Source organism: Myotis nattereri (genome assembly GCF_964212035.1).
Source record: "Myotis nattereri genome assembly, chromosome: 3".
Lineage (NCBI taxonomy): Eukaryota > Metazoa > Chordata > Mammalia > Chiroptera > Vespertilionidae > Myotis > Myotis nattereri.
Window position 1 is genome coordinate 6,298,169 of NC_138077.1, and position 14,553 is coordinate 6,312,721.

Genomic DNA, 14,553 nt, shown 5'->3' on the forward strand with positions numbered 1-14,553 from the left:
CATGTGATACTGGGAGGTGGAGGGATGCAAACAGGGAGGTCCCTCCCCCAGGTAAAAAGGTTTTGGGGGACTAGAGAGCGCTGGCCTCCTGCCCACAGGGCCACATCCTCCCCTCCCGCCATTCTCCGCATCTAATGGCATCAAATAATCAGGGCTCTCTAAGCTGGGTTCCACGTTTCCCAGAGGCCTCTACAGTCCAGCCCTTGCCTGGGAGAACAGGCTATAAAATCATCCTTTTCCCAGGCAGCAAAGAGGCCTTGCAGTGCTTTTGAAACAGAAATCTATGTTTTCAGGAAGAACAGGCCTCGGCCAGCCCGCAGAACAGAGGGTGCTGTGGGCACGAGGTGAGCAGGCGGGAGAAAATGCCGTCAGAGCGCTCTGCCGGGGGGATTCATAGAATCCTAATTCAATCATCCGATCAAGCCCTAATCAGCATCATCACTTGAGGGGAAAGTGGCTGGAGGAGCCCAGGAAGACCCTGACACTTAAGTTCTTAGTGGCTGATGGAAAAAGGGTCAGAGATTTGTTTTGTGTGTTTTTTTAATTCTTGGGAAAAAGTAGTTTCATCAATGACAAGCATTACTAGCTATGATTTTTGTAGCCAAAGAAATGATGATTGAGATTTAGAACATCTTCCTTCTTGCTGGCTCTCCAGGATCAACCTAGCATCTATACAAAACTGGTATTCTACTGTAGCAACTAGACCCTAAGTTATTTAACTTAGGGCTTCTGAACCTCAGCACAACTGACATTTTGGACCAAAAAATGTATTTGTATTTGCCCTGGGGCCATCCTGCGCACAGTAGGGTGTTTAGCTGCATCCCTGACCTCCACCCACTGGGTGCCAGTAGCAGCGCCTCCTTCCCAGACTCCCAAGAACTAAAGTGTTTCCATGCATCGCACCACGTGCCCTTCAGGGTGAGATTTCCCCTGGTGAGTGTCACTGATTTAACTGAAAAATGCAATTTATCAGGAGCATTCCCCTTATTTATTTTTTTAAATATTTTTTTTTAATTTACTTTAGAGAGAGAGCAAAGAAGAGGGATATTCAGATAGAAACATCAATGATGAGAGAGAATCACTGACTGGCTGCCTCCTGCACGCTCCTACTGGGGATCAAGCCTGCAACCCGGGAATGTGCCCTGACCTGGAATCAAACCATGACCTTCTGGTTCATAGATCAACATTCAACCCCTGAGCCACACCAGCTGGGCAAGAGCATACCCCTCTTTTAAAATGATCAAATGATAAAAGGAGGGAGGAGGAAGTCTTTTTTATCCACCTGCCAAAAATAATAAGCCTAAAATAAGTCCCATGGAGTTTACCTTGTATCTCATGGCTCTGTTTAGAGCTTCATAATAACCCATAACATCTATGCTTTTCCTGCACTTCAGGAAAAAAATCATTATATACCAGACTCTCCCCATGCAAAGACCTCTAGAGAAACAGAGATCCCGGGCGCAGGGGACCCCGGAAGGGCCACCCATGGCTGAAAACACTGTCCCTTGCTTCCGGACTTCCATGGGCCCTGAGCCGCTGAGAGATCAGCGCAATGTCCCTCTACCTGCCCACGTGACAGCAAACCACCTGTGACTTAGGAAATCAATACGGAGGCAGGAAGGCGTCAGACCCCAGGGAAATAGCCCTGTCTTCCCACACTCTCATTGTGTGAAGCTAAGCTCTGATTTTTGCTCCCAGTTTCCAAGGAGGGAGAGAGAAAGGTGAAAATGATGGCGAAAGAATGAAGTCAGCCCCTCCATTTCAGGCAAATGCGACTGCAGTACAATAGCAATCCTTACAGGGCCCTGGCTGTGGGTTAGACCGCACCTACTGACATGCATTCTTTTTGTTTGTTTTAATATATTTTTTAAAATGTTTACTGATTTCAGAGAGAAAGGGAGAGAGAGAGAGAAATCAAAACATCAAGGATGAGAGAGAATCATTGATCGGCTGCCTCCTGCACAACCCCCACTGGGGATCAAGCCCGCAATCCTGGCATGTGCCCTTGACTGGAATCGAACCCAGGACCCTTCAGTCCACAGGCTGACACTCTATCCACTGAGCCAAACCAGCTAGGGCTGACTCATTCTTATGGAGAGATGTCAGAAACCTCAGGGAAGAATACTCCACTCTTATTAAGGAAGGTAATCAATATTTGCTATGGATTAGGATGATTTTATCTAATAATAAACCGGAGTCACACAATCTCTCCTCTGTATTTTCTCTAAGGTACGTATTTAACCCTGTATTGTTAGTCATGTGTCTACCATAGCTTATTGGACTTGGTGATGGGAGTGACGATGCCTTTTCCCTGCAGGAGAGATGAAGGCTGGCCTCCTCCGCTGGGAATTACAAGAGAACAGTCTCTACAGCGCCATGTCGGTTGGGAAAACTCCACATCAGAAAGGAATCTATTTTAAACGGATATCTTCTTCTACAAACTCCCCTGGCAAAGCTGTGCCTTCTTAGCACAGCGCCCTCCCCCTTTTTTAAAGGGACACGGGTGTGGGAGCCCACCGTTGCGGAGAATCGGCGCTGCCCTGATTCGTGGAGTTATGAGTAAGCAGAAATCGCGTCTCTTCAGCCTACAAGGTCTTTCATGCCGTTTTCTTCTAAAGCTAAAAATCAAAACAGCCGCTCTGAAAGATAATTTCTATACTGAATCACAATAAAACCGCCAAAGCATTATAACATCAAACTTGTTTAAGATGCCTAGGAGGGGAAGTTATTTTTAATATGATCTAAAATAGGATCTCAGGACACAAAATGATATTTTTAAGGTTCTGAATTTAGGCTTCTCTCCAGCACACATTCGAGTCTATTTTAGTTCAAAAATCAAGGACGCGGTGGTTGGGAAGGATTGTTCTGCCACTAATAACTGTCCTCAATTTTCCCACGTATGTGACAAGGCCTAAAATGCATACATGTCCTTATACACCATGTTCTCCGTCTGTAACAACTGAGGGACACGCTTCTTATGGTAAATACAGCCAACTTGGGGTCATTTACCTAAAAGAAGGGAGCAGAGGCCAAGAAAATCCCAATGAGCACAGGATCCCCAGCCATTTGCATCGGGCTGTGGAAGCAGCGTGTGTCCTGATACCTCGGCGATGGCCTGTGTCATGTTCCTGCGCCTGCATCAAAGCAAAACCTCCAGCTGCAAACAGGTCCCTCCCCGTCCTGTCTCATTCAGCCCTGGCTCATCTACGCTGTTCAATACTGTGACCCAAACACTTGCCCACCACCGACCTCTCGCGTGGAACCATGTGGTCACACTGAAGTGACCCAGCTGGGTCCGTGCAAGAAAAAGCAATGGAACCAAGTTCACAGGCGAAGCACACGCTAGCAGCTAAACTGAGTATCAACTATGCTAAGACAATGTTTAAATGGCACGCGTATATATATACATGTATATTTATATATGTAGATGCCAATATGTATAGATGGTACATACATGCATACATCATTCTCACTCTACTAGCATCCAAATTCAAAGTGCCCCAGGAGGGACCCCACCTCCCTCCACTCAGGGTCTCCCCTGTTAGCAGCCCCCACTGCCACTCTCCCCAAATCCATCCAAACCTGTGCATACATCCCCCAATATTCACTGCTCAATAGAAAGTTCTCCCACAGTGCATTGGGGTCCACTGGAAACTTCATTGGGTTGACTTTCCAGCTATGCCTGGCCTTCTACCTCACACAGGAACTGGACAGCCCTTTTCAAGTGGATGGTTCTCCAGAGTGAATGATGGGTCACCTGGATCCGAATGATAATGCAGATTCCCAGGCCATGGATACCCGTGGCTACAGAACCAGACTGGGTGGGGGTCAGACCCGGGAAACCGTGTAACAGACTATATTAACCATCAGGTGAGCCTGTGCACAGTCGAGCTGTGGGGCCCTGTGGGGTGGGGAAAAGATGTCAAAGATACAGATCAGAACTAGACCCGAGGTGCTTTTCAAACCACAGCCTGCTCCTAAAACCGAGCCGGCATCGGAGTCTTCAATGGGAGGCTCATGAGGGAAAGGCTCTAGGAAATGTCCATACCTCCTTCCTCTCTGACCCCGCCCACCTGGGAGTTGAGACCAGTGCCTCTGGCCCTCACCTGGGAAGGTCCAGGCAGAGGCACCTGAACTAGAACAGGGCTCAAGGTGTCCACAGCAGCCTGCATCCTCCTTCCTCCCCTCACGTTCCTATTCTCCTCACAGGGGGTGGGAGCAGCCCTTCCTCCATGTTCTTGGTCTTCTCATCACCTTTACTTCCACTGCCTGCAAGCATCTGATACGGCGGAAGCCCACCTCCTCAGCCATGGGGCCACGGGGCTATGGGGTGGGAGGGAGACAGGGGGAGTCCCTGTGATTATTAATAGCAAAGGGGGTGTAATGTGATGGGAGCTCCGTGGCACAGATGAACCAACCACTGATCCAAGTACGTACCCAAAGCAAATACCAAGGTCACTTCTAGGTCAAACGTTCCTCCCCAGTTATCTATCCATCAAGCCTATTGTAAAACAGTAGCCACCAGAGGTTGATTCTGGTGAGTCCTCAGACACATGCACACGAATGGTAATAAACCATCCCACCCCCTTCTGCTGGCATGTCAAGGTACCAGACAGAGACGGCCGGCGAACTTGGGCTTGGCCAAGCTGAATAATTTATGAAAGAATTCCGTTCCTCAGAGAGCATTTCCCATTTTTGCAGGTTTCCTTCTCACTGGCCAGCGGACTAGACAAACAACTGCCCTTTGCAGGGGCCGGCGATGACCGGGAGTGATTGTATCACGGTGGTGCTCTCCCTGCGGTGCCGAGCTGCCTGCGGAGCCGATTGCTGTGGGGGGCCTGCAGCTCACTTCTGAAATCTCACACGCCATATTACAAAGCATTGTTATTTCCACCCTGGCAGCTACAAATCAGTTATTAAAAATGCTCTGCCGCTGATATGAAGAAGTAAACACGGTAATTGCGCAGACTGGGGCTTGGGGGTTTTCTGGGTCCTGTGGGAACCCCGAGATCAAACCCAGCCCCAGAGGGGCCGCTGCGCAGGAACAAGTGCACCTGCACGTCCTCTAATGAGAAAGCGAGTTGACTCACAAGTTCCCACAATGCAGCTCAGGGCCTTCGTGGGAATAAAAAAGGGAATAAAATATAAAAACACAGAATTCCGGGGGTTCTAATTATCTTCAGGCGTTGCCTATGTCTTATGACATAACAGGATAAATTTTCCCATCACCCTCAAGCTGGGGTAATGAGTGAAAAACCAGGACCCAGGAGAAAAATCAATGCTTTACACAGGACTGGGGACAGGAACAATGGTTAAGTGTCTCCACGGCCATCAGCCATTTCCAATGACACGGCCCTTGGCTGTGTGACACAGGCCCCCTCCGTCAGCATCCTGTCCACCCCGGCGGCCCAGGCACCTGGCTCCAACCCCAGCGTCGCATGACGTCCCCTGAGGATGCAGAAGGCACCTGGGGGCTCGGTGGTCGCCAGCTTCACTGGGAGTGTCATCGCCACTGAGGTCTGGCAGAAGCGTCCGATAATTTGAGAGCTCAGGTATCAAGAAAGAACTATAAACTGACTCTCGCCGTATTTATGCACAGTGGACAACAAGAGTTGCTTAGATTCGGTGTAAAACCAGCTAAAAAGCTGTTTCCTGGATCCTCGTTTTCATAGTCAAAGAGGCAAGGCTCGCCTGAATGGGAATCGGTAATTAGATCGTTCAGATCTCTCTCCACCACCTCACCCAGCCTGCCCAGCCCATCCATCTCACAGAGGGTTCTTCCTAAGACAGAGGCAAATGGTTTTCACAGCATCAGGTTCCGGGGCAGGACAGGACCTGGCTTTCGTCCAGATTTCCAACCTAAAAACCAGCAGTATTGCCACACAAATTCAAGGGTTCCACTCTCCCTAGAGAATACAGCCCACTTGGAATTAGTAAAACCAAAATGCTACAAGGAAGAGATGCCGGCCTAGGGAGGAAGACAATTTCATCTTCAAGAGCAAGCGTGTTCTTTTTCCTTTGTCCAGTTACATTTATGTCCATCAGCCTGTGGCCACATCACCTGCCCCATTTCAATGACCAATGAGAAGAGCATAAGCCACGATTGAAATCCCCAGAATGTAACATCTCGTTAACATGGAGGAAACTGGGACCATTGCAAGATCCTAAATTTGAACACTTCTCGCAATAACCACTCTACTGTGAGCATGCGTGTGGATTCGTCCAGAAAGGCGGTGCTTACTGGGAAATAAATATCTGTAAATTCAACACCTGCCCATCACCCCAGGCACATTTCCAGTAACATATATATTGGCTACCCACCCCCCACCACCCACGTCTGACATGGACTTAAACCCTGAAAGCATTTCTAGAAGGTTCTGCAGAGTCGAATTGATTTCTCAGTATTTCAGCAAGGGTCGCTCTTTTTTTCCTGCCCCCAAAATTCTGTACGGTGCTGGGAGGTGAGGGGAAGCCGGCACCGAGTATGGAGGTGATGTCTCACGTTTTCAACTCTTCCTCTCCTCTCCAGCAGCCACATGTAAAGCCGGCTTTCTATAAATAGGGCTGCTTGGTCACCCTCAAATCTTACTGTCTTAGGAGTGAATATAACTGCAATAGGGGTGCAGGCAAGATTCGCCAGCCTCTCTGCATAGGAGCCTCTTTCCTTCTTCTTAGCACATCATTGATCTTGCCAACCCCATTCATCCCCTCTCCATTAAACCATACACATATATACATAAGCCAGGGGGTTTAAAGACCCCAAATTAACACAAGTCAATGTTTTTTAAAAAATCTTAAGTATTGATCTTCATTGAACAAATACAGATCTCCAAAAACCAAAAGATGGCCAATACTATAAGCAATAAGACACCTCATTGATTCTCATATTTGAATAAAAATCAAAATTCTAAGGATGAAAACGTATTCCTTTTATGTTATTTTGATGTAGGAACCAACTTTTACATTTGGTTCTGCGGCAGAATAGGAAAATAAGGTAATGATGAGAAACCCATAAATCCAGAGGGTGCTTAAGAAAATAGTGTGTGGTATTATTTTAAACGACGATTAATGCCTAAGAATTGAGCTTTGTTTTGATGTCCTGGGTGGCTCTTTGATGGAGAAATGAATTCCCAGGAACCCCTAGGAAAAAACCACACGTGTCCGTTTGATGTGCCTGGCTGTTTTTCAGAACCGACAGTGCATACGTGGAGTAGAGGGTTTTGAACCCGTCACGTGGCAGAACACACTCGAGAACAAGGGGTCCACGGCATTTCTGAACTTCTTTCTGTGACGTGTGGGCCGCTCCACGCGGGAAGAGCGCCTGGAGCAATCCCATCGTGTGATGTCATGGTGATGAAGTCCCATTGCATATTCCAAACGCGAATCCCTTTTGGAGAAGAGAAGAAAGTGCCCCAGAAGCACTTCTAGAAAACAAACGCCGCTATGGCCACGAGCCAGTGTGTCTGAGCGAGATGGCAGGGACCGAGGAGTCCACAGGCTGGCCTGGTGCATCTCTCCCAATGTTAGGGAGAGAGGCTGGGCTGGGAAGGAGGAAATGGAGGCAGGAGAGGGAGGAGGGGAGGGGCCGGAGGAGAGGAAGGCTCCTCGCATCATTTGTTCCTTCTTCACTCAGCCTCTGAACATGGATGTTCGCCTCCTTTGTGCATGCGTTCTGCACATGCGTGTGTAAGAACACACTCGGGCCTCCCAGGAGCCTGACCTGTGCACTTAACTATCCAGGGAGGGAGGCTGCCACCAACCAAATAAGCACCAAATAAACAGAGTTAACGATGGCCCTGGACGCCACGGAGGGACCGTGCAAGGCGTCACAACAGAGCTCAGTGCAGAATTCAGTTCTGGGGAGCAGGTCTCTGACTGGGCCCTTCCCAACATCCTCATCAGAACCATCTAAACCCTGGACCCAACGCCGGGCTGTGTGCACCTGCCCCCGGGTGCTTCCCGCCGGCCCCCTGGTGGCTGGTGTGTCACCTACAGAAGGCACTCCTGGGCCTGCACCCTGAGAATTGAGGACTGCATGGTGGGCACATGGCAGATGGCTGGAATCTCACATCCCCACTGCCTTATCTTAACCCATCAATGAGGCGAGCAAAACGCAACTTTGAATTTTCTCTCATTTTCAAAACATGAAAAAAAAAGGAGTATAAATATAGGGGGAGGAGGGGCAGGGAGCAAAAAGATGAAAATGTCTGTGCTCAGCTCTCTGGAACACAAAGAGTTAATGCCCAGTCCAGGAGAAAAGGTGCTGTCCAATCTCCCTGGGGGGGGGGAGGGGGCGAGGGGGCTCCCGGCTCCCCCCAAAGGACCCCGGGCAGCCAGGAGATTGACAGGCTGCGGAGGCGCCTCACCCGTCTCCATCAGCAGCAGAAGCCAGCAGTGCCTCCTGGAATGACATTGGAAGGTCAGCCAATCAGGCGCGGGGCTGCTCCTGGAGCTGCCACCTCCAGAGGAGACACACGGGCCGCCACCAGGCCTCCCCTGCAGTGTGAAAGGGGGTGCGGCCCACCAGCCCCCAGACATCGCCTCTGCCTGTCTATGGACTCTCCAGATTTCAAAATACGGCTTTGAGCACGGCCCTTCTTTGTAAAACTGGGAACAAAGAGAGCTGGACCCTGCCGTAGCCTTTGCATCGCTCCTGCTGGAATGAATTCCCCGACACGGGAGTCTGGGCACCGTGAACTTGAGAAATCAAATCCGGGGAGGGCAGCCTCTGACCGCGGCACAGCCTCTCCCCTCGGAGGCGATGCAGCCGGCTCTGCTGGAGCTGCCGCAGCAGACGCGTGAGGTCTGCCGCCCACTAGTGTCCTGAGGCAGGGACACAATTGACATGCAGGTAGCACCACCTTCCTGTCTCCAGCGCCCATGGAGCCGGCACCCAGCGCCAGCAGGCGCTTCAGCACAGCAGCCAAGGAAATGCCCAGACGCTGCGGTCTGCACGCGACCGCCCAGGGCCCCGCCTGCTCTGCCCGGTGGGCCAGACACACAGGGAAACAAGAAAATGGGGGGGGGGGGGGGGGCCTCTGAGAATGCTGCTGCCCAGCCCAGTGCTAAATGTGTTCTCTTCCCTGCCTGTTAATTATGAATGAGGCACCTTCATGCTCTCACTGCAGGATTCGCGTCCTTTAGTGAAATGTGGAGGCCCTGGGTATGTAAATGCCTCCACTGAGAAACCCATCCTGTTCTTCTCCAAACATGAATTTCCGGTCCCCTGCAGTGTTCGGAGGTCTCTCTTTATAAAATTACCTTTTCTGTCTCCCCCTCCCCCCTCCCCCCACGCCCCTCCTTCCATCCAGTTTGCATGCACACTGCACCAAGTCTCTTCAGGAAATACTCATCGCGCCTCACCCCGGACACATCCACGATGAGACCCTAGGACAGCTGCGTGGAGGTCCAGGAATTAGGGATTTAGATGAGCATTTTCCCGTCGATAATTATTTTCCACATCAGCGTGCTGTATCCAGGGAGTCACTGATGCCGCTCTGGTATGAACTGTGGTCACACCAGAGTGGCCTCCAGGAGAGCGTCCAGGGGTGGGGGTGGGGGGGCGGCTGGCATTTATTAAAGGTCTGCCTGGCATTTCTGTTTCTCTACAGAGGACATTTTGTAGGGGCATGCAGCTTGAGAGACCTGGATATTTGAAATGGACCCTGAAACTCTGGGGTAGAATTAGAATCTGCTTAATAAAACCGGGGGGGGGGGGGGAGAGGAGAGGAGGGGGTCCTGAAATTATTCGCCTGATACCACTGACTTACATATATTTACATGAATTAAAGAGAAATCATCTGAAAGCCCGGGAGTGCATTTGTACTCACAAAGGTCTGCTTCTCAATTTAAATACAACCCCAAGTTGGTGGCATGCGATTCCTTGCTGAGATGCACAGGTGATGCCTGGAAGGGTCTGGACCCCCACACCCCTCCCCCGCACTCTCTCTGATGATCACCCTCTCTCTCTCTCTCCCATCACCGCACCCTCCCCAATGTCCACAGGCTCCCTGAAAATAGCAACACAGCAGAGTCCCCGATTCCACGGCTCAGAAAGAGGCGACACTGGGGCCACACGTGTACATGAAACGGAGATGCGAGGATACTGACAAAAATACATCCTGTACAATAAACCTGCTTATTAGTCACGACCCTGCTCATCCGGAGGCCCACCTGTGCTTTTAGCAAGCATTCTCATCTAGAATGTGCTCGCTGGGGTTAAAGCCAGGAGAAGCTGTGGTAAGACACAGGCAGCATGACTCTGCCCAGAGGAAACATGGAGGGACATGTGTGGACGTGGCTCTGCACATACAGGGACCCAGTCACCGAAGGTCTCCCGTGAGAGCTGCCGGAACACTGCAGAGCAAGCTGACTGCTGTAGGCGTGCTGACTGCACCTGCACAGGTGAGGTCATGCATTCAAGGCTTTAACCCACGACGCACTGCTCCCTGGCTTTCCATTTTTACCCAAACCCTGTCTGCAGCCTGTCCAGCAGCCACGCTTTCAGAAATGAACCTACACCCCACTCCATATGTAGGGGAAATGCCGCTGTCTACTGTTCACACGCAGATGCATCTTCTTTTGCTAGCTCCCCACATGTCAAGCTCCATAATCCCTGACACACAGATATGTTTTCATCATGTCAGACCTTTTGATGTGTGTGGCCTAGCAGTAATCAGTTTGGGTATTAGAATGCATGGATCTTGTATCCAGCACATGCAGGAATTTTTCAAAATTAAGGAAGACCGAAATATGACAGTTGTTGAAAAAATATATTTCTCTGTGTTTTTTCCAAGTCTCATTCAGAAAGGAAGGCATCTTTAATTTCACATTTTTAACATATGAACGGGCAGCATTCAAACCGGACTCATATTATTGCTGATGTGACTGTACATGTTATGGTCCTTTGCACAGTACACATTGAACACTGGGCATCATTCATTGAAAATCTCTTTAAAGCTGGTTTCCCCTCAAAAAGAAAGAGCTCAATGCTCTCCAGTCAGCTTTTTTTCTTTTCCCAATGCTTGGTCCTGTAAAGAGAGGGCCATTTTTATGCAAGAGTCAAGTCAGGCCCATCGCCTCCTGGCAGGTGGGACCAGAACATGCTACACAGCAACGTAAAACATTCATTTGCATGTACAGTCTAGACGCCGTATTCTGAAAGCTACCTGTATTCACTACAGGACTCATCAGGGTGACTATCAATGTCCTGAAAAAGGGTATAAGAGGATAGTGCTCCCAGAACGTGGTGTTCTGCATACACAGATGCTTTGCATGTATTTCCCATGTAGTAGAATATTTGAGGTCTTATACAATTTTCTCAAGGTATGATTCCTTTATGATTATTTCAGTATAAAAGCTGATTCAAATATTTATCAGTATCAGAGGCTGTCTCAGAAATCCTTCCATGCTATTTCTGTCACATGTAACTGTGAAACTGTAGAACAGAAGCTGACGGACTGAGGACCCTAATTGGCACCAGCTCTTTCGTCACCCTGAACCACACTCCCCAATACGGTGGAGGTTTCCTTTCATCCAGGAACCCAGGCCTCTCCTCGGAGTCCCAAGACGAACGCCCGGTGGGTGAAACAGGCCGTCATGGCTTTGTGGCACTGGACACGTATGTGAGCCTGCCTACGTGCCCTCTGCTTCGCATGAGCAGCGCAGCGAGAGGGCCTGATGCATCGCCACACATCAGCCCAGGCGGAGCTCCCCCCAAGGTAAATCCCCGCGAGGCTGCAGAGGAGGCGGAGTGCCCTCTGGGAAAGATGGGTGTCATGTCAGAACTTGTTGCAACCCTTCCCTGCTGGGAAGCCTCCGGATGGAAGTTGTGAACACTTCGCTTCAGGTTATATGACAGAGCAAAGGAGCATCTGCATGTGAATTTCAGGAGAGCCTTCCTGCAGCTTACCTTTCCTGTCACCTTTTTTTTTTTTTTTTTTTTTACAGAGTTTATGCATTTCCTCGGGCCTGTGGGTGTGTTGTTTCTTTAAGTGCTATCTACACAGGCCAAGAAAATGTAGCCTAGCCGATGCACTAACACCAGCTGCCCTGTGCATCCCCCAGGAAAACCTTAGCCTCCCCTTGGCTTCTGGTATTTTCTCACAAGGGCAAGATTTCCTCTCTCCCTCTCCCTCTCTCCCCCTCCCTCCCTCTCCTTCTTTCCCTCCTTCCTTTCCTCCCCCCCTCCTCCCCTCCCCATCCCTGCCTCCCTGCCCTCCTGGGGAGGGTATTCTGCTTAATGTTTTAATTTTAACTGTCAGCAAGTCATACATTTTATGCAGATTTTGGTTCCAAATCTGAACTAGGAATTGACGCTGTAGCGACTCCCAGGCAATGCCAAAGGATGACAATTTCCTCTCGTTCCCAAATAAGAGGGAGCCATTCATACATGGAAGTTCATATTTACGCGGTGACAGGCAGCCGAAGGTGCAGTCACACTTACTAATTGGGTCTGACTCCGAGCCATGGCTGTTCAAATGCCCAGGAAGAAGGCTGTTCAAAATGTACTATCGGGTGGGCATGAGGCAAGCACGGCTCCTCACCATCTTCCCCGGTTTCATGTGTGCAACCGCACAGGTGTTTTTTAAAAGCCGGTCCACATCTCAGATGATGTAATGCTTATGAGAGCATATTTTTCTATAAATGCCTGCGAGAACAGTGTAGTACCAAGGAGGTGGGGGCGGGGCGCGAGGGCAGATCTGTCTTACAGCCGCCGCCGGGGGCCAGCTGGAACCGAATTAAAGGGCACGTTTTAAATGCTCATCAAGCTTGGCACCTGAAGGCAGATGCGCCTAATGGACCCTCCACCTGCCTGCACCAGGACTGCCACGTCCGCCTGGGGGTTGTAATGTGTCCAAGTGCCCCTCTCCCCGCTTCCTCTCCCCGCACCAGGTTGGTTCTGAAGGAGGGGCCACCTAGAACTGGAGTTGTCACTTTGCTAGGTAAGCGCCTCGACATGATTAGAAAGCAATATTCCCGGCCTCCTCATTGCCTCCTCTCCTCCCAAGGAAATTAAAAAAAATAAAAATAAAAGCATGATCGTGTAAGCAAGCAAAGATGGGGAAACCCGGCAAGACTTCCCATGCATCCAGCTCCCCCCGCTCCCGTCCTAGGAGACACGGGAATCATCGCCACCCGCAAGGCTCACCATTCGCGAAGCTCTGGAACAAGGAGAGGGCCAGTATCCACATGCCCCTGCTGCTCCCCGGCCTCCCGCGAGCGACGCGCCGGCCTCGCCCCCCGCGCTCCGCCCGGCTCCGCTCGCTCGCCACCTGCCCGGGGGCCGCCGCCCGCCCGCCGCCGCCGCCGCCGCCGAGCCGCCTGGGCACGCGGCGCGGCCGGGCTCCGGGGCGAGGGCTGCGCTCGCCGCGCGCCGCGCTCCTGCACACCTGCTCCCGGGCGCCGCGCCCCACGCTGCGGCCAGAGCGGGCCGCCGGGCTGCACCCGGGCGCCCGCAGCTCAGGGCTGCACGCCGGTGCCCTCAGCTCGGGGGGCCGCCGGCAGGTCGGCAGGTGCACAGAGCCGCCCGCGCGGCCGTGAGCTCATCCCGGGCGCCCGGCGCCCCGACTGCGCAGCAAGCGGCCTCCGTGCGCCGGCCTCAGCCTCCGCATCCAGGCAGCCGGCGGGCGGGCAGGCGCATCTTTCCTCTCCTGCGGCCCGAGGCACAGTGATCCCTGCTCACCTTCCCTGCCTGGGAGGCGCGCGGGCGGGCGGGCGGCGGGCAAGGAGCGAGCGGCGAGCGGAGGCGAGCGGGGACCCCTCCCCTGCCTCTGGCCGCCGGGGCGCTCTGCAGTCTTAAAGCGGCCGCGGAGAAGTGGAGGCGAGCGGGAGGCAGGACCGGCGAGAGCGCAGCCACCGCACACTCACGCACAGTCATCAGGGTGCATTTCTGAGAGGCTTAAATAATCATTTCAGCAGCCTATTATTTTTAGTTATCTGCTCGCCGGCTGCACATAAGACATGGCCAGGGGTGACTGTTCCAGAAGGTTGTCAGCTAAGCGGAGGAGACCATGAAATGCTAGCAGTTTAAAAAAAAAAAAATGTGCAGCTGGATTCAGATTTCCTATTTACTGTCATAAAAGCCCAGTTCATTAGCCTGGAGGGAATGATGCTTCCAGATCCTTGCTGCCACTATAAAGATCTCTATGGTCTCACCGGCTAATTTTTAATTATATCAAATACACTGTAAACGACACACATAGGCAATTCTAATTTTGCTCTCTGAATGGTGCAAAAAAAAAAACAACTGACTAAAATTGCTGATAATTTGAATAATTCCAAACATCTGGCCCCTCCTACATTACTGTGAAAAGCCAGTATGTTCACACTTCCTGAATACTCTGTAAGGTTCTTGAAGTCATAATTATATTCAAATGAAGGCTTTAAAAAGGGCATGTGTCCCTACTTCCTCACTTTGCAAAATAATGACCCACAGGGCGGGATTGCACCCCAATTTACAATCCAAGATAGAATGCCCAGAGGCAGGGCAAAGGCCTGAGGAGGGGCATTTGTGGGGGAAGGGAGGTCTTGAGGAGGGGCATTTGTGGGGGA

General features: G+C 51.1%; 1 protein-coding gene across 1 annotated transcript in view; it reads right to left on the minus strand.

Moving 5' to 3' along the window:
• DSCAM (DS cell adhesion molecule) overlaps positions 1–13,193 on the minus strand; it is a gene marked incomplete at its 5' end in the record, with an annotated part of 440,423 nt that extends 427,230 nt beyond the window's left edge. Inside the window, one exon of the mRNA XM_081088248.1 lies at positions 13,151–13,193. Coding sequence (XP_080944374.1) covers positions 13,151–13,193 — 43 coding nt within the window. The remainder of the gene's footprint in view (positions 1–13,150) is intronic.
• Positions 13,194–14,553: the final 1,360 nt, after the last annotated feature.